At 41.6% G+C, this 20,417-nt stretch overlaps 1 protein-coding gene across 2 annotated transcripts in view; it reads left to right on the top strand.

The window, feature by feature from the left end:
• PREX2 (phosphatidylinositol-3,4,5-trisphosphate dependent Rac exchange factor 2) overlaps positions 1–20,417 on the top strand; it is a 212,528-nt gene that overhangs the window by 105,189 nt on the left and 86,922 nt on the right. For both annotated transcript variants that reach the window (XM_038766581.1, XM_038766580.1), the window contains exons 16-25: positions 2,310–2,452; positions 2,608–2,700; positions 3,691–3,839; positions 5,871–5,956; positions 9,260–9,396; positions 12,741–12,858; positions 13,040–13,224; positions 14,713–14,874; positions 18,372–18,594; positions 20,032–20,239. In XM_038766581.1, coding sequence (XP_038622509.1) covers positions 2,310–2,452; positions 2,608–2,700; positions 3,691–3,839; positions 5,871–5,956; positions 9,260–9,396; positions 12,741–12,858; positions 13,040–13,224; positions 14,713–14,874; positions 18,372–18,594; positions 20,032–20,239 — 1,504 coding nt within the window. The remainder of the gene's footprint in view (positions 1–2,309; positions 2,453–2,607; positions 2,701–3,690; positions 3,840–5,870; positions 5,957–9,259; positions 9,397–12,740; positions 12,859–13,039; positions 13,225–14,712; positions 14,875–18,371; positions 18,595–20,031; positions 20,240–20,417) is intronic.

Here is a 20,417-nt window from a genome sequence, read left to right on the forward strand (position 1 = left end):
CTGGCCTTAAGACTGTGTGTCAAAACTCTGTAAAAATCTATTCATGGATGCATTTATGGCGTTTATTAAACACTTACTATGTGCTAAGGGCTGGGGTAAATACGGGGCAACCAAATCAGAGCGTATCTGTCCCACACGAAGCTCACAATCTGAGAGAGGAAGAGCAGATGAAGGATTGAGGCACAGAGAAATTAAGTGACTTGTCCAAGATCTCTCAGCAGACTAAAAGCAATGCTGGAACTAGAATTCCAGTCTCCCGATTCGCAGACCCAGACTTTTTCCAATAGGCCTTTCAGGATTTCTGCAAAACACTGCATTACAATAAGTCATTATAAAGAAGAGAGAAGAAAATAAGCTGGGACCACTGACATCTCTGTTGAGGATTCTGGACTTCAGAGCAGAATCCATGACATTTAGCTAGTGCCTTCTCTATGCAGAGCTCTAAACTCACTCTGTGAGGAGCTAGACAATAATTAGAAAAACAGGCTCAGCCCTTGGGAATCCTGAAAATACAATGGGAACAGGAAATTATAAAACCAGGCTGGATTTTTCTGACCCTCATTAAGTAAATTCTCAGCAACTGAAATGGTTTTCATTCCTGTTCTTTGGAAATTATGTTTAACTCCTTTCTTTGTGAGTGACAACTGTGTAAAATCAAATCGCATAGATTTGTAGATCAACCCCTCTTGTCAAAATAAGGATTAAAAATTTATCCTCAAGAAATTGACAGACTGATTGGAAGATGGGAAGGCAAAGGCGTAAATTTTATTTTAAATACGTCAGAACAAGTTATGCCTCAGATAAAGGCTCACCTACTGCTCATCTTAAATTTTGGCTAAAAGCTTTACTATGTCCTCTTGTACTTTGACTTCTTTAGCAAAATGAAGCCAAATATTTGTTGAAATGGAAGTAAACACGATACCTTGTATATAGGTACAGAAAGGATGGATTCAAGAAGTTATTTGCCCTCTTTTCTGACCCTCTCTTTTATGCCTCAAGGCAATGGCCAAACCAGGTAGATCAGTTGGCTGTCCATTCTTTTTTTTTTATAAGAGATCTCAAGGAATGGATCTTTCAGCCCAAAGCCACTCAAAATATTTGCGTTTTTTGTGAAACTGAAATCCTTTTTTTTTGTTTGTTTAGCATAAATGGCTCTAACATTTCCAGTACTCTGCAAAAAGGAATTGGATAATACAGGGAAAGTCTAACATTTGAAGAGTTGAATGAAGCTGCCTTTGTATTCTAGCACTCGTATGTGTTGGATTTTGACTCCCTGTGTTCATTTTAACCAAACAACACTACTCCCTTTTCATGTCCTTTCATTTGAAAATCAAAAGGAGTAAAGATCCTTTGGTAGAATCACAGCATTCCATAGGGCACAAAGTACCCTGTTTTTGCCAGTGATAAAACCTGTCAAGCAATTTTGTTGGAAATAAGCACGTACAGCTCTGATGACTTTGTATTCTCTCTGGGACTTGGGGAAAACTCTGAAGCTTAAAACACTGAACAAAACTGAACTTTGCAAATGTGAAGTCTATTGCTATTTCTTTTTCAGGCTTTAAAAGTCAGACAAGGGCTGAAAGTTTTTTGCAAACTAAACACACATTTCACCCAGAGAGTGATGTTTAGCTTTGACATTATAGAGCCAAACTGATGGCAGTGAGAATTGTGCACCCAGAGGAGGGCAATATTTAGCCTATTTACAGTTTTAGTAGTTGTGCATTGTTGCGCAAAAATAATACCCCTGAAACATGTTTATTTAATGCTCTCAAAAATATAATTGATACAGGTAAAAAAAAATTACTATTCTGGTTTCCCATATTAGTTTTCATGAATATCTAGAATGCAGTATTTTTTTCCAGTTAAATTCAGATACTAATCAAGGGTGATAGATCTTGTTGAGATGAATGATCAGTCAATCAGTCATATTTATTGAGCACTTACTATGTGCAGAACACTGTACTAAGACCCTGGGAGAGTACAATTCAGCAGAATTAGCAGACACGTTCCCTGCCTATAACGAGCTTACGTTATTTATGGTTATAACTCTGCATAAGGAAGAAGTTCAATTTAGAAAGTCGTCTTTATTTAAAAACTCAAATTCCTTCAGCTGATGCCTAGATTCAAGTTACGGTATGAACTACGTCCTCCGCGGGCTTGAAGGAAAACCTCATAGTGACATAAGCGAGGGTTTAGCTGACCTGAGGAAAATAGAATTAGGAACATGTGGATGGTGACGACTGCACCAAGATCTTGCTGTTATCTAACACGCTTTTGATTTTTTTTTCCTTCATTCACTGTCCTCGCAGTTCTGGAAAAAAGTGAGTTCAAAGATGAGCCCCTACTCTTTCGTTTTTTCGCGGATGAAGAAATGGAAGGATCAAATATGAAACACAGGCTTATGAAACATGACTTAAAGGTTGTAGAAAATGTGATAGCCAAATCATTGTTGGTAAGTTGATCGCTGTTTTCATTTTTAAAAAATCACAGTTCGGCAGCGACAGAAACTTAGTTTGTACTTAAAACTTTATTCTAGTTGAGTCTTAAATTTCCCCCCCTAAACTTAGTAGTTGTTATCTCTAATATTACCAACCTTTTGCCTTTCAGATCAAGTCTAATGAGGGAAGCTATGGCTTTGGTTTAGAAGACAAAAATAAAGTACCGATTATCAAATTGGTGGAGAAAGGGTCTAATGCCGAGGTAATGTATTTTGCATTGAATTTTCCACATTATATGTTGCTGTTCGTCTTGTTTCTGAACTGAGTCTCCAACTCAGTTTTCACACAGCCCTGTATGTTTCTGGGTTTCTTTTGGGAGTCTCCAGGTTTCAGATCCGCTTAAGGAGAGGACAAAAGGATCCTGGTTTGGTTCCCAGGAATCACCGAATGCCCTGAGTTCCCAGGGGCTGCTTTGTGGTTTCTTTTTTTTTTTTTAAATGGTATTTAAGCGCTCGCTGTGTACCAGGCACTGTATTAAGCGCTGGGGTAGATACAAGCTAGTCAGGTTTCCTTTCCCTACTTTACAGATGAGGTAACTGAGGCACAGAGAAGTGACTTGTCCAAGGTCACACAGCAGTCAAGCGACTGAGCCACTATTAGAAACCAGGTCCTTCTGATCCTGAGACCCATGCTGTATCCACTAGACCACACTACTTTGGGTTCTTACAGCATACGTATTTAGGGGACATTTTGCCTTTTCCTCCCTAGAAAGGGATGTTGAGGACGACAGAGCCTTATCTCAGCCAGGGGCAGTGACTGCGTCCAGCAGCCAAATATGGAGGACCCTATTTAAGAACTGAAATGCAAAAGATTACAGCCTAGAACTTTTATGACAAGTCACCGTTAAATGCAAGTTTCAGATTTTCAAGGTAAACTCATATTGCTCCAATTTTGAAGAACTAGAGTTAAAATGAGTGATTCTAACTCCAGTTCAGTGATGTAGGAGCAAAGGTGTAAAAATCCAATCAGTACACGTCACTTAGGCAACATATTTCTTTTGAGCCAAACAAGCAGGTAAATTAGGTACAATCATGTTTCACCTGTCAGACATGGCCATTGTCAGCCTAGACACATCGACAACTATTTTCTGAATCCGTGGATGAGGTCAAAAAGGCGAACAAAGATTCTGATGGCAGTTGTAACATTGTGCGTCAGAAAATAATGTTAGTGTTTTTGCATTTTTCTCTCTTAGATGGCAGGCATGGAAGTTGGGAAAAAGATTTTTGCCATCAATGGTGACCTAGTGTTTATGAGACCTTTCAGCGAAGTGGATTGCTTCTTAAAATCATGTTTGCACAGCAAAAAGCCCCTCAGAGTCCTAGTGAGCACGAAACCAAGGGAGTAAGTTTCACCTTCTTTTAACAGGTCAATTGTATTTATTGAGGGCTTACTGTGTGCAGAACACTGTAGTTAGCGCTTGGGAGAATACAACAGAGTTGGTAGACGTGGTCCCTGCCCACAACAAGTTTACAGTCTAGTGGGAATTCAAATAAAAGATTTACATAATAGAACCTAAACATTGCCATTTTGGGGTCAGTCCAGTTGTCCCTCAGATCAAAATTCTGTGGCAAGAGGATGCTGGGAGCAACAGGGTGATGGTTGTTCTCTTTTACATAATAAAAATAATAATAATTACGGTACTTGAGTGGTTACTATGAGCCAAGCACTGTTTTAAGCACTGGGGTAGATACAAGTTAATCGCTGTCCCACATGGGGCTCACACTCTTAATCCCCATTTTATAGATGGGGGAAATGAGGCTCAGTGAAGTGATTTGCCCAAGATGACAGAGCAGACAAGTGGCAGAGCCGGGATTAGAACCCAGGTCCTTCTGATTCCTAGGCCCGTGATCTGTCCACTAAGCCACACTGCTTCCATCCCCATAATTTCCACACCATTTAAGGCTTCTGATTTCCTATTAAACTGTGGTTTTGGAATTTGTTGAGCAGTGGTGTTTGGTTGTTTTTTTCAACTTCTCTAGTAACAATGGTTCCAATAGTTGATTCCCTTGGGTTCTTACAGAAGGGAAAAAAAGCCCCCCTTTGAACTTTGTTTTCTTCTGGTTAACATCATGAAACTTTTATATATATATAAAAGTTTATATATATATATATCTTTGAAAAAGTTTCATAATATATATATATATCAACACCTTAACTTAGCAGGTGATGCTGCACACGGATTTCTCTCTGTAGGAAGTGGTGCATTCCAGTTCCTACTCTAGATGAGTTTTTTCCTTTTAATTTTCACAAGCTGTAGGGTGCTGACTTTTTTGTAAGAGAAAGACTAGAAAGACCTGCTTACCTCCTTTTCAAAGAGAATGCATCTGGTTTGACAACATCCAGAGTGAGGAAATTGGTCCTCATGTCGTTCGTGTAGGGAAAAAAAAATTCTTCTCAACAGTTCCTTAGTCGCCTTCAGTTTAACCACTTCTTTGCCAAGCTAAATTTTGTCCAGAGGGGCCGATTGCTGCATGAATCCAACAGATTCCAGCGACAGGGTCTTAGGATGAACTAGGATGGGCTAGTAGTAATGGTGTTTATTAAGTGCTTGATGTGTGCAGAGCACTGGGAGAGAATACATATGTGGGAAGTAGACACGGCTCCCTCCCCTCTTGGTGTGGGCCTGAAAGATGCTGGATTGCTTTGCCAAAGCCCACCACTCTATGAGCTTATTATTATTAATAATAATTATCAATTTAATAATAATTATTATTAATTATTAATTTATCTCATCGTTTATTTTATTTTATTTATTTTTATTATTCATTTTATTATTTCATTATCATTATTAATTATTGATAATGATCATTAATTAATAATTATTGTTGTTAATAATTATTAATAATTATAATAATTATTAAAATAATTATTGTCATTAGTAAATGCTAATAATAGCATTTATTAAGGGCTTACTATGTGCAAAACACTGTTCTAAGCACTGGGGAGGTTACAAGGTGATCAAGTTGTCCCACGTGAGGCTCACAGTCTTAATCCCCATTATACAGATGAGGTTAACTGAGGCCCAGAGAAGTTAAGTGACCTGCCCGAAGTCACCAATCCAGCTTACCCAATGTGGTTAAAGGACCATCTTACTGAAAAATTCCATCAGCAGATTTGCCTGATGTAGTCCCTGATAAAAATATTTATCTCCTCTTCTTGACTGTATCTTTGACTGTTTAATTTGATTTTTCTTTTCCCCCTTCGAGTTTTCCCATTCTTCTGATGCTCCCTGACTGAATATCCCTTGCTTTTCTCCCCACTTCATCTGCCCAAGTCAGCCTTAATATTTCCAAATTATTTAAAGCATACATTCAGTGGTTTCAATTTAGGAGTGGGTTTGGGGATCTAATTTCAGTCTTGGTCTGCTTTTAGGACCGTGAAGATTCCAGATTCTGCAGATGGTCTGGGATTCCAGATCCGGGGTTTTGGTCCAGCTGTAGTCCATGCTGTTGGGAGAGGTATGAAGTGTCATCTGAGTAGCGTACTGTGAGCTTCTCTTAAAATTGTTTCATTGATTTAACAAAAAAGCACCTTCTTGACAGCTTTATTCATCAGCTATGTAGCATTTTTTTAATGTGTGTGTATGTGTGTTTTAATAGCATTTGTAAAGCGCTTACTTTGTGCCAGGCACTGTACTAAGCACTGGGTTAGAGACAGGCTATTCAGGTGGGACACAGTTCATGTCCCACATGGGGCTCACAGTCTTAATCTCCACTTTACAGATGAGGTAACTAAGACGCAGAGAAGTTTAGAGACTTGTCCAAGGTCATACAGCAGACATATGGTGGACGCAGGATTAGAACCCACGGCATTCTGACTCCTAGGCCTGTGCTGTATCCTCTAGGCCACATTTCATCTTTAACACATTCCATTCTTGCTGGCAGTAAATTTCTCAAATAAGGTCATTTGTTTTCATATACTCTTGAAAAACCTGCAAAGCATTAAATGTTATTTGTACAAGTTTTGTCATTTATTATGGAGCTACAGAAAAATTTATGGATAAGCCAGTTGAAATCGACTGGAGTTTTATAGTGGCTTATTTAATTTTTCCCCAAAGAAGTGGTTATATTGACTGTCCAGTTTCCGCATATGCGAGTTTTCAAGCTCTTGAATCTATGTACACATTTTGGAACGAGTGACCGTTTGAAAAATAATCAACGTTCATAGAAGAGAAAACTCACAAAGCCTCCTTGTAAAAATCATTCCTTCCCAAATATCTCTAGGACTGTTTTGTCTGATGTATTTATTTATTTATTTATTTATTTTACTTGTACATTTCTATCCTATTTATTTTATTTTGTTGGTATGTTTGGTTCTGTTCTCTGTCTCCCCCTTTTAGACTGTGAGCCCACTGTTGGGTAGGGACTGTCTCTATGTGTTGCCAATCTGTACTTCCCAAGCGCTTAGTACAGTGCTTAGTACAGTGCTCTGCACATAGTAAGCGCTCAATAAATACGATTGATTGATTGATTGATGTACCCCTAAAACAAAGACTTAAAAATAAATCTTGTTGTACTAAACCATCGTAGGAGCTACTGAAGTGTCATTTTTGGTCAGATATATCAGAAATTTTCAGGTGGCAAAAGCCAGTGCATTTTGGGTGGCCACACTTAAACAAATCATGATGGAGATGGATAGCTGTTATATTCCACAAGGGTGTGAGACCCATGCATATTTGAAGTCATGTTTTTTGCCTAGCCTGGTACAAGTTACAAATGGCCTTAAACTCCAAAACCCGGTGGACTGATTAATTAAAAACCCTTTCAACTGGGTCCTTCACTCATCTTTTCTCCTCCACCTCTATACTTCTTCTATCTGTCTTTCTCCTCACCCGTCTCTCTCCTCCCCTTCTTTCTCTCTTCACTCACACCCCCTTCTCTAACAGAAGCAAAACATTCATTCCGTGCCCTCTGGAGGTTTACAATATAAAGGGGTAAGGCAGACAGAAGTTATTTACAAATAGGCAAAAGAGGATATATCAGAGAGTAATTCAAGTATATCACAATTTATTACTATCACTATTTATTACTATCACTATCACTACTATCACTATTTATTTTATTTTGTTAGTATGTTTGGTTTTGTTCTCTGTCTCCCCCTTTTAGACTGTGAGCCCACTGTTGGGTAGGGACTGTCTCTATATGTTGCCAACTTGTACTTCCCAAGCGCTTAGTACAGTGCTCTGCACACAGTAAGCGCTCAATAAATACGATTGATGATGATCACAATTAAGTAGCAGAATAAGAATGCTAATGAGCATCCAGGCAAAAATATACATAAATCATAAGGGTAGCTTGGGTTAGTACTACTAGGGCATTGAAAGTTATTTGGGGTAGGCTTCCTGAAGAAAATGGGATGTAATAATAGTAATAATTATGGTATTCCTTAAGCACTTACTAGGTGCCTAGCACTGTTCTAAGTTCAGAGGTAGATACAAGGTAATCAGGTTGTCCCACGTGGGGCTCACAGTCTTAATCCCTATTTTCTAGATGAGGTAAATGAGAAACAGAGAAGTGAAGTGACTTGCCCAGGGTCACACATCAGACAAGCGGTGGAGCCAGGATCAGAACCCACATCCTCTAACTCCCAAGCCCGAGCTCTTTCCATTAAGCCATGCTGCTTCTCGTAAGGATGGCTTTAAAGAGAATGGGATTTATGAAGGGCTATAAAGACCGGGAGCCCTGTTGCCTGGTAGACTTGAGTAGTGGGGAGGGAATTCCAGGCCAGAAAAAGAGTAACTAGCGAGGAACAGTTTAGAAGGAGAGTGTGAGAGGAAGGAAGAGTGCAATCTGGTGAGCAGTTGATAAATAGAGCTGATATGTAAGCCGCGTGGCTCAGTGGATAGAGCACAGGCTTGGGAGTCAGAGGTCATGGGTTCTAATCCCAGCTCCGCCACTTATCGGCTGTGTGACTTTGGGCAACTCAACCTGTTTGCTTCAGTTACCTCATCTGTAAAATGGGGATTAAGACTGTGAGCCCCCAGTGGGACAACCCGATCACCTTGTAACCTCCCCAGTGCTTAGAACGGTGCTTTGCACACAGTAAGCGCTTAATAAATGCCATTATTATCATTATTATTATTTCTTAGGGCCAGAGCGATGTACATGATGACGATGATAGCATTTGTTAAGTGCTTACGATGTGCCAAGAACTGTTCTAAGCACTGGGCTAGATGCAAGGTCATCAGGTTGTCCCCCATGGGGCACACAGTCTTAATCCCCGTTTTCCAGATGAGGTAACTGAGACACAGAGAAGTTAAGTGAGTTGCCCAAAGTCACACAGCTGACAAGTGGCAGAGCCAGGATTAGAACCCACGACCTCTGACACCCAAGCCTATGCTCTTGCCACGAAGCCACATTTCAGGATGATGATCAATCCGTGCCTCACCATGTAGCATAGACTAAATGTGGGTGAACAGTGAGGCAGGGAGACCAGTAAGAAGGCCGATAGACTAGTCTACTCGTCATGTGGACCGTCATCATCATCATCAATCGTATTTATTGAGCGCTTACTATGTGCAGAGCACTGTACTAAGCACTTGGGAAGTACAAATTGGCAACATATAGAGACAGTCCCTACCCAACAGTGGGCTCACAGTCTCCAGGATGGTAGCTGTTCTGGGCTGAAAATTTATAATTTCTCTTCAAATCGTTTTTCCGTCAAAATGGGAAAAGCAAACCAGTTTAGTCGGAACTTAAATGGCAAATTCCAAAATTATGATTTAAATGGAGATTTGGCACCTTCCCTAACTGTCCTTGTAGGAACCGTGGCTGCCGCAGCTGGTCTTCACCCAGGACAGTGCATCATCAAAGTGAACGGGATTAATGTCAGCAAGGAAACACATGCCAGTGTGATCGCCCATGTCACAGCCTGCAGGAAATTCAGACGTCCAATGCAGGTAAACTGTCTCTCAGCTTCATTTTCCTTCCAGATGTATAAGTTATCCTTCGAATTCGAAGATTTTGTTGACAGTGAAGTTCACCTGTGAGCACACGTTTGGCTGAAAAGGTCAACGCCAAATCCTTCATCCCGGCCAGATTGCGCACACAGAAAGTTTGTCCCTTGTCGTGGTGTTAATTGGAATGTTTGCAGCATCAGACACGGTTTTCTCTTTCACTTTCTTCTATCCGTTTTTATGCAAAGCTTTGCTCCAAGAGAGCCGTTCCCTTCTTGATGACAATGCACCATGCAGGCAAGTGTGTATTCAGGGACTGGCTCCCCATTTTCAGCTGTGATTCAGCGTTATCTGAGACTTTCACTGTCCTTAAAACGCTTCTTCTGCCCGCCTGGCTTTCGTTTTTCCAATTTCAGCTCTCCAACCAGCAGCCATTTGGGTAGCTGCTGTTGCTTAGTCTCCCAACAAGTTACACCCAGTATAGGCTCTGTCTCTGTGTATCTAGACTGTAAGCTGGTTGTGGGCAGGGAATGTGTCTGTTTATTGTCATATTGTACTCTCCCAAGAGCTTAGTGCAATAATGCTGTGCACATTGTAAGTGCTCAATAAATATGATTTAACGAATGAATAGCTTTACTGAGGTGTGCATAGCTTCAGTGCTTGGAAACTATGTTGCAGAACTGTTCATTAGCTTTTCTTGCCCGTCACATCTCACTGTTATCTCAGTGGTGTCACTGCCCTTGGATCTGAACTCTTTGTGCAATTGGTATTCGCTCCACTCATTCCCACAGCCTTTATGTACATATATGGAAATCATTTATAATAATAATAAATGTGGTATTTGTCAAGCACTTACTGTGTGCCAGGCACTCTACTAAGCGCTGGAGTGGCTACAAGCCAGTTGGGCCGGAAAAAGTCCCTGCCCCACATGGGGCTCACGGTCTTAATCCCCATTTTACAGATGAGGAAACTGAGGCACAGAGAAGTGAAGTGATTTGCCCAAGTTCACACAGCAGACAAGTGGCAGAGTCGGACTTAGAACCCACGACCTTCGGACCCCCAGGCCTGTGCTTTTTTCATTAATGTCTGTCTCCCCCTCTAGACTGTAAGTTTGTTGTGAGCAGGGAACATGTCTACCAACTCTTTATATTGTGTTCTCTCAAGTGCTTAGTAGAACGCTATATACACAGTAAGTGCTCAATAAGTACCACTGACTGGTATCACCCAGCAGAAACCATGCCTGGTACGAAGGGAGAGAAAGGCATCTCCCTGAGTAATCATTCAGTCAGTGAATAATATTAGCGTGTACTCCGGGCAGAGTCCTGTGGTAAGTGCTTGGGAGAGTTTAATAGACTTAGTAGAGATGATCCCTGCCCTCAAGAATCTTGTAATCCAGGTGGGAAGGCATTCACTAAAATAAAGTACAGAGAGAGGAAGTAGTAGAGTATATAAGGCTATACGTTGCCAATTTGTACTTCCCAAGTGCTTAGTACAGTGCTCTGCACACAGTAAGCGCTCAATAAATACGATTGATGATGATGATGATATACGTAAGTGCTAAGATTAAAGCGGAGGTTTTAACTTCCTCTTCTAAAGGAACCTTTAATTAAGAAACAGACACGTCCCTGGTGATAGTGCTACATGAAGGTTTTATCTCACACAAGTGGTCGTATTGGCTTTTCTCCGTCCCATAGTTGCACACTACTTGGACTACACTCAAGAGTTGATAGACTGAATACTCTAGAAAGAGAATATGGGGCATACTCGAATTTAGTGAGGGCTTATCCAGGTGATATTATGTTCCCCAAATCTGAAATTGCAATAATACTAAGAGTCTGTTTCCCCGACCCTGAAACTTGTGAATATTTTGGAGGCAAAATAGGAGCAGTACATTACTGTATTTAAATGGCAGGTGCTACACTTCCCTATACAGTCTCTCTTCTGGAGAAAATGGAATTTCAAAGGTTTCAAACCCATCTTTCTGGGTTCTCTCAGCTGGTCTCTTTGGGCTTTTAAGGAATTTATACAACTGTTTATCGAGTGCCCATTATGTGCAGAGCTCTTAACTCAGCACTTAGCTATTTGAATGGAATTAATGGACATGATACCTGTACTCCAGGAGCTTAAATTCTAGCAGAACACCCCAATCATTTTCAACCAGAGTTAGCAATGAAGTTTGCAAGATACATCCCTGTTCCTTAGCAACTAATATTTCAGTGAAACAAAATGAAGCATGTAACACATTTTTGGGACTGTTCATTTTTACTGAAAATTTGAGAAGGATGAAATGTAATTGAGTCTAAGTGGTGATTTGATTAATGTGAAGAATTCCCTACCTATACTTTTAGCACTGCCTTCTAAGGTTAGCCTGCGAAGTCCTCAAATGAGAGGGATAACACAAAATAGAATAATAGTAATAGTAATAATTGTGGTTTTTGTGAATCACTTAATATGAGCATGCACTGCACTAAGCACTGGAGAAGATACAAGATAATCAGGTCTCACGTGGGGCTCACAGTCTAAGTAGGAGGGAGCATAGCTATTGAATTTCCATTTTGTAAATGAGAGAAGTGAGGCACAGAGAGGTTAAGTGACTTGCCCAAGGTCACACAGCAGGCAAGGAGCAGAGCCAGCATTAGAATACAGGTCCTCGGATTACCAGGGGTGTGCTTTTCCCACTAACCAAACTTGCTTTTCTAAGAAGTAGGAGATCATCAACATTATCAGCATTGGTATTTATCGAGGCCTTATTGAGGGCAATGCACTGTTCCCCTCCCTATGTTGCTTCCTTCATAAAGGGAAGACAGTGCCGGGCCTGACACGGATGGATGGGAGGCAGTAGGATGGCTCCCGTCCCCAGGGGTGGGATGGAAGATAGTCATCTAATTTGGCGTTGGGTTGATTTAAAGATTGATTTAATTTCTTCAAATATATTCACCTTTAAGAGCAGCCACAACTTCCTCATATGCTTCAACTTCCTTAGGCAGTTCCACAGTCAATAGTTACCACACATTATAGCAATTACTTTTAGACATGATTTAAAGCTTTTCAGGGTTGCTGGAAAAAGAGATACAGAATGGAGAGGCTTCAGGGAATCATTTTTCAGATAAGAGAAAGTGTGTTGATTTGTTAAATACCAGGCCACAGACTTCCACATTTCTTTTTATTATTATTCATCTCAGATAAGGTCAATTTCACTTCTGTTTCAACCTTTCATTCTCTTAAAAGTGACTAAACTAGAGTGGACGAACAGTCTTCAGAGGTATAGTGATAAAGCAGGGATTTCTTTTGGGAAGCGCTGAAGTGAGACGCCTTTCATTACTCCTGTCTCTCTTCTCCCATTTCAGCAAGACTCCATTCAGTGGGTTTATAACAGCATTGAGAGTGCCCAAGAGGACCTTCAGAAAACTAATAACAAAGCTTCGGGAGATGATGGCGGAGATGCTTTCGACTGCAAAGTGGAAGGTGGGGCTTTATTTTGCCACGTTTCAGTGTGTAATGTTATTCTAGATCCAGCAGTAGGTCCACCTTTCATGTTTGGCGAAGACCTGCCCCAGAAGTGTTTGTGCGTGTATTGATAAAAAATGGATTAGAGTCATCCAGAAACTCCCCTCGGACTGACTGCTTTGAAATATCCTTATTTTAGAAGTAATCGACAAGTTTAACACCATGGCTATAATAGATGGGAAGAAGGATCACGTGAGCTTGACTGTTGACAACGTTCACCTGGAGTACGGCGTCGTGTACGAGTACGATAGTACAGCCGGAATAAAGTGCAACGTACTAGAGAAGATGGTGGAGCCAAAAGGTTTCTTCAGCTTGACTGCCAAGGTATGAGAACTTCTCTGAGCGTGACGAAGGTGGAGGCTAAGTCAGCACTCCGACTCTTCCGGCAAACTGCCTTCCCCTGGACCAGCTGATCAATCAGTCCATCCATCCTATTTATTGAGTGCTTACCGTGTGGAGTGTACCATACTGAGCCCTTGGGAGAGTTCAGTACAAAAGTGTTGGTAGACGTGTTCCCTGCCAACACTGAGTTTACAATCTGAAGCCGATCGCAAGCCTTTCCTCTTGTGCTTAAGAGTTTCGAGATATCTGAACATCTTAGATGAGAGAGTCGTATTCACCGTGGGATCTATAATTTAAAGCTCAACTGCACTTTGTTTTAGTCATCTAATATGAAACGTTGGATTGTAAATAATCAGTTTCTGGTAAGTTTCATCTTGAGGGTAATAATCTCTCTGAAGGCAGAGATCATGTCTACTAACTCAGTTGTTCTCTCCCAAGGGCTCTGCACACAGGATCGAAGGCTAGCGTTCCAAAAGTCCACGTTTTTATGAGTGAGCAGTCAGTGTCACAAGTAGGAGAGAAAAGAGTTGTGGAAGAGTAAAATGATGGCCTTTTGTTCCAAGATATTGCTCTTCCGAGGCGGAGTCCAGTGCTGTCTCATCAAAGTATTCAGGACAAACGTTTCGAATGATCTGATATAAAAACTTGCGTAGACTTGGCCCGTCCCATAGATGCCAAAGTGGAATGCATTGTACCAGACCCCAAAAGCCCAGTGGTGTTTGGGCTTGCCCTGGCAGCCCCATTGCCCCCACATCTCCTCTTGCATTTTAGTAAGGTCAGATTTGGGCTAGTGGTTCACCATTCAACAGTTTTTTTCGTTTATGTGTGGGGCACTGGGCCATGCTTGGGGGATTCTCAAATGCTCAGTGCATGTGTGTATGCCCCTTAGAGTACAGCCCCTTTATTTCCAACCAGACTTCAATTTGGGTGCAAATCTGGAAGTCTGGGGCTCAGTTTGGGCCCAGAGCTAGAGAGGGCCAGGCTGGGGAAATACAGCCTGAGCAGAACTCCAGTCCATCCATCAATCAATAATATTTAATTGAACACCTACTCTGCACACAGTAAGTGCTCAGTAAATAAGATTGAATGAACCTACTCTGTGCTACACTGTTTTAAGCAGCTGGGAGAGTGCGACAGAGGTAAAAGACTTGATTCTTGCCCTCAAGAAGCCTATGCCTTTTCATAATGTTCCACGATTCTTGGCCATTTGGTTGTCCTCTGAGAACCACTGTAATTTATTTATTTTAACGTCTGTCTCCCCCTCTAGTCTGTGAGCTCGATGTGGGCGGGGAATGAGTCTGTTTATTGTTCTGGTGTACTGTCCCAAACACTTAGTACAGTGCTTTGCACACAGTATGCGCTCAAATAAAATTGAATGAATGAATGAATGAAGGTAGTCATTGAGACTAAGAAGTGGCGGTTTAAGTTACGGGATTTTGCATTTGACTCTCGTTGATTTCATTACCACAGATTCTTGAAGCGCTGGCTAAAAGTGATGAGCATTTTGTGCAGAACTGCAACAGCCTAAACTCTTTAAATGAAGTCATCCCTCCTGACCTCCAGAGCAAATTCAGTGCCATCTGCAGTGACAAAATTGAGCACATATACAGAAGAATATCTAGTTATAAAAAGGTAAGGATCAGAAAATCTCTTTCAAAGACTATATGTAGGCAGAGTGAGCTGTCTTTGGATGATACAATTGCTGGTGAGATCCAATTCATGTAAGAATTGTAGTAGTATCAATCGGTGGTATTTATTGAGCGCTTACTAGGTGCAGAGCTCTGTTCCAAGCGCTGGGGAGAGTACAGTACAACAGAATTAGCAGACATGTTCCTTGCCCATAATGAGTTTACCATCTAGAGGGGAAGACAGCTATCAATATGAATAAATAATAATAATGATGGCATTTATTAAGTGCTTACTATGTGCAAGCCACTGTTCTAAGTACATAATTTATAATAAATCATTTAAAGAATTGTATATAAGGGCAGTGGGATTGGGGATAGAATGAATGTCAAGTTTCCAGAGGTCACAAATCCAAGTGCATAGCCGATACAGAAGGGACAGCAAGAAAAAGAGGGCTTAATCAGAGAAGGCCTCATGGAGAATATGTGACCTTAACTGTGCTTTGAAGGCGGAGAGAATGGTAGTTTGGCAGATATGGAGGGGAAGGGAGTTCCAGGCTAGGGGAAGGATGTGGAAAAGGAGTCAGCAGTGAGAGAGACGAGATCAGGGCACAGTGAGTAAGCCAAAGGAGCAGAATGTGTGATCTGGACTGTAATAAGAGATGAAGTGAGGTGTGAGGTAGCTGATTGAGTACTTTAAAGCCAGTGGAAAGGAGTTTCTGTTTGATGCGGAGGTGGCTGGGCAGCCATTGGAGGGTCTTGGGGAGTGGGGAGACCTGGTATACATAATAGTGGTTATAAAGCTGTAGCTCTTACTGTGTGCAGAACATTCGGATAATCAGATCAGACACGGTGCCCATCCCACGTGAGGCTTAAAGTGTAAAAGGGAAGAGCAGGTGAGAAAACTGAGGCCCAGAGGTTAAGTGACCTGCTTAACCTGGATCTCCAAATACCTAATCCAGCAATCCATCCACTCCCTCCCTGTAAGGGAGAAGCAGGCTACCCAACCTAACAGTGCTTTGCACGTAGTAAGCGCTTAATAAATGCCATTATTATTTACCTCTCAGGGAGGGAGGGAGGGAGAGAGAGAGGAAACACACATTGATGAATGTATAATTGAGAGAAAACAAAGATGAACAGACACCATCAGACTGCCACGGGGCCATGCTATCATCATTTTCATGTAGGTTTGCAAACAGGTGATCTATTTTTTCCATTAGAGTGTATTTTAGCGTTTAATGAATGCTATTACCATATAGCTCTTCCGGTACACAAACATACCTTTTTTCTGGTGACGTAGAAGTCTCTGTGGCTTGGCTTCAGGGCTGGTTTGCTTGCCGGAGTTTAGACGCTAGAAAGTGGAATGAGTCATCCTGTCTGTCCTGTTTTTATTACTAGGCCGTCATGTTTGGAATGGGTTTTACAGACTGGTTGCATGGGACCCCCAGATGTTTCATAAGACATGCATGAAAGAAATCTGGACTTGCCTTGTGACCTGACTAAATCATAAGCAGGCATTTGTTCCGTGTGGGAGAGTCAGATAAAATATGTACTGTCTGAAGGAAAGCCTTCCCCATAAAGTGTCCGTAATGCCCTTCAGGGTGCATTCTTCAGCCTGGGAACAATTCCATAGCTGGGCTTATTTTTGGTTTGTCTCTAGAATACTGTGGTAGATACAATTGTTTAATAAGCATTCATCTGATAGATGCTATTTATTTCAAAATACTACAGAGTCTAAACAGATCACAAATCTCCCAGTAAACACTTCAAGCATTTCTTGGTTATTGATGCCATATGGGAAGGGATGTGTGTGGCAAAGGGTGGGGAGAAGGTTCAATTTGATTCAGTACAATGTTATTTGAAGCCAGCTATTAACTGTCAGAAGTGTATCGTGAGATATACGGCTCATATACATTTGGGACGATTATCCTCATTCTAAGCAGTCATCTGTCCTTACATTCTGCCATTCTGTGAGAGTGACACTTTATCATCCTTTTGTAAAATCTGAGTGATGTCTTTAAAAACAAAACAGAATATGTTATATGGGTGTGTAATGTAAATTTTCCATATTCTGTAAGCCATTCAGGCCTCATCCCCAAAGTAGAGCCAGGTTTAATTCACTTAATGAATGCATCCCTAGCAAGATACTAGAGCAGAGAACTCAATAAATACGATTGATTCCCAAGCGCTTAGTGCAGTGCTCTGCACACAGTAAGTGCTCAATAAATACGATTGATTGATTCCTTCCTCTCCCCCTCATCACCCTCTCCATCCCCCCATCTTACCTCCTTCCCTTCCCCACAGCACCTGTATATATGTATATATGTTTGTACATATTTATTACTCTATTTATTTTATTTGTACATGTCTATTCTATTTATTTGTACTTCCCAAGCGCTTAGTACAGTGCTCTGCACACAGTAAGTGCTCAATAAATACGATTGATTGATTAATTCCTTGGTAGTGCCGTACTTCAACTCGGTATCCTGCCACAGCAGTAATCAAAAGATATTAAAAAGTGGATTTAAGCTGTTAAAACTTGCTTTGTGTGGTGGTAGCATAGAGCCACTATTAATGTGGTCCAGTGAGAAGAGCACAGATGTGGAGGTCAAGGGATCTGGGTTCTAGTCCTGAGTTCAAACCCCAACACTGTCCTGTTTTGTGTTAATCAGCCAGGATCCCCTGGGCAAATAACTTATTTTCTCTGTACCTGTTTCCTCATCTGTAAAATGGAGATAATGACACCTGTTTCTCCCCCTCGTCACATGGAGGTTGGGAGGATAAAATAATTGATTTGGAAGCCCTCTGGGGTAAAATAGGCTATACAAATACAAGGTGGAATTGATTATTGATTGGTTGTGAATATGGAGATGTCATTAGAGTGAAATTAAGTTAATAGCCCCTTACACATACAATACCACTGCCAAAAGTGTGTGTTGGATCAGATTCATATTTGGCCAAATTTCCATAATATTACTACTAGTCTTGGGGAAAGCTTGGCCAAATGTGAATGCAATCCAAAGCCAAGCATTTCTCTTCATTTTTTGAGAAAGCCACTGATTTACCCTCATTTTGTTTTAGATCTCACTAAAGCCTATTTTTTCTGCAGCTCCCTGGTTACAAAATCATTCCTTCTTTGGAACAGTATCCAACCTGATTTTGATCTGGCATAGAAAGAATATATAAAAACCTGCCATAATTAGCTGAATTTCAAAAATCAGAGTTCATCAGGCTTTCCTCATCCCTTCTTGGGTCAGACTAAGTACCATTGAAGGAGTTTTAAGTGAGGCGTGAGAAACCTCTAGCAGAGTTGGGAAGTATGGTCTGCAAAGCTGGTATTTTACTTTGAAATCTGAGATTTTTGTACCTCACCCCCCTACACATCAGCCCACGTATTAACTTGAACAGAGTATCTAGGTATGAAATGAGTTATTTCATTAAGTGCAGCAACATCGTAATCCTCTTCTATGTAGAAGGGTTAATTTCCTTCTCTTTTAACTACAGTTTTCCCGTGTGCTAAAGAATAGAGCTTGGCCGACATTTAAACAGGCCAAGTCCAAAATTTCTCCATTGCACAGCAGCGACTTTTGCCCAACGAACTGCCATGTCAATATAATGGAAGTCTCCTATCCCAAGACCTCAACCTCCCTAGGGAGCGCCTTTGGAGTTCAGTTGGACAGCAGGAAGCACAATTCCCAGGAGCAGGAGAACAAAACCAGCGAGCAAGGTAGAGTGCCTTTATTTTCCATCTGAAAAAGAAAATCATTTCCAAATACCAAAATCCACTACCAAAGCTCCACTTGGTAGCAGTTCTAGCCACTTCCAGGGTTAGATGGCTGAGTTGGAAAATGGGATAAATGCCCAAATCCTAGTTTCTAATTCCTAGTTCCTAGAAGCAGTGTGGCTTAGTGGATGGAGCACGGGCCTGAGAATCAGGAGGACATGGGTTCTAATTCCGGCTCCTCCACTTGTCTGCTCTGTGACCTCGGGCAAGTCTCTTCACTTGTCTGGGCCTCAGTTCCCTCATCTGTAAAATGAGGATTAAGACTCTGAACCCTGTGTGGGACAGAGACAGCGTCCAACTGTATCACCTTGTGTCTAACCCAGTGCTTAGAACAGCGTGTGGCACATAGTAAGTGTTTAACAAATACCATATATTATTATTAGTTAGCCCACATTGTTGTGAAAGGAATTCTGTTGTGAAAAAAGAGCACTGTCTAGTTTCAGATGACTCGTCCTGTAGTTAATTTGAATGTACCCAGTAATAATGGCATTTATGAAGTGCTTCTTATATATGCAGCATCATGCTTAGTACCAGAGTAACTACAACATAAAATGCCATCTACTCTCCATTAAGACAAACGAGAGGAGTTCCTTCCTCTTCCTCACATTTGGCCTTCCAGCTTGGTAGGTGGGGATGTATGGGGGTGGGGGTGGTCCCATTTCCAAGCATGGCCTGCACCCTATGCAGGCATCAGAAATAATAATAATAATAGCATTTATTAAGTGCTTACTATGTGCAAAGCACTGTTCTAAGCGCTGGGGAAGTTACAAGGTGATCAGGTTGTCCCACGGGGGGCTCACAGTCTTAATCCCCATTTTACAGATGAGGGAACTGAGGCCCAGAGAAGTGAAGTGACTTGCCCAAAGTCACATGGCTGACAAGTGGCGGAGCCGGGATTTGAACCCATGACCTCCGACTCCAAACCCCGGGCTCTTTCCACTGAGCCGTGCTGCTTCTCCAGTGAAGCAGCAGAAATGGTGACCACTTGGCAGTGAGGGATGAGGGAAGGGTTCACTGCTGTCCTGCGGTGTGGCATGATCTGAGCCCGGTTTGACTGCTTCCCTTTCTGGTTTATCCTGGGATTGGGAATGGAGGAATTTGGGACCATCGATGGCTTTAATAAGCAGCAGGGACTGGGCAGAGCTTTGTCGCTGTCACCGCCGAGCCATCTTGACCCATACTGCAGGGGTAATATTGGCCACTGGCCATTCCAAGGCCTCATTGGGATCATTCTGGACACTTTCCGGAAGGTCCAGGTTGATACTGGATCGAGAGCCAACCATTCTAGCCAAGTTTGCGCCCCAGAGAACAAAGATAATGAAATTCAAATGTGAGTCGGAAGGTTGAGAGGCCTAACGTGAAATTATATGCCCTTGACAGGGAAGCTAAACCCCATGGTCTACATTCAGCACACGATTACAACAATGGCAGCCCCTTCGGGACTATCCCTGGGTCAGCAGGATGGGCACGGGCTTCGGTATTTGTTAAAAGAAGAGGATTTGGAAACTCAAGATATCTATCAGAAATTGTTGGGCAAACTGCAGACGGCGCTGAAGGAGGTGGAAATGTGTGTCTGTCAAATAGACGAGTAAGTGTTTTGTACCTTCTGGATGTTCTTAACTTCGCTGGGCGGAGGGCTTGGGTAAACTGTGCCCCCTGAAAAATTGATTGTCCACCTGTATTGTTGCTGTCATTTATGATGTGATTTAGTGAATGCACTGATTCTGCTGGAAGTGTCACAGAGCATCCTCTAATTGGACTTGAGG

This window comes from Tachyglossus aculeatus, chromosome 25 (assembly GCF_015852505.1).
Source record: "Tachyglossus aculeatus isolate mTacAcu1 chromosome 25, mTacAcu1.pri, whole genome shotgun sequence".
Classification (NCBI taxonomy): domain Eukaryota; kingdom Metazoa; phylum Chordata; class Mammalia; order Monotremata; family Tachyglossidae; genus Tachyglossus; species Tachyglossus aculeatus.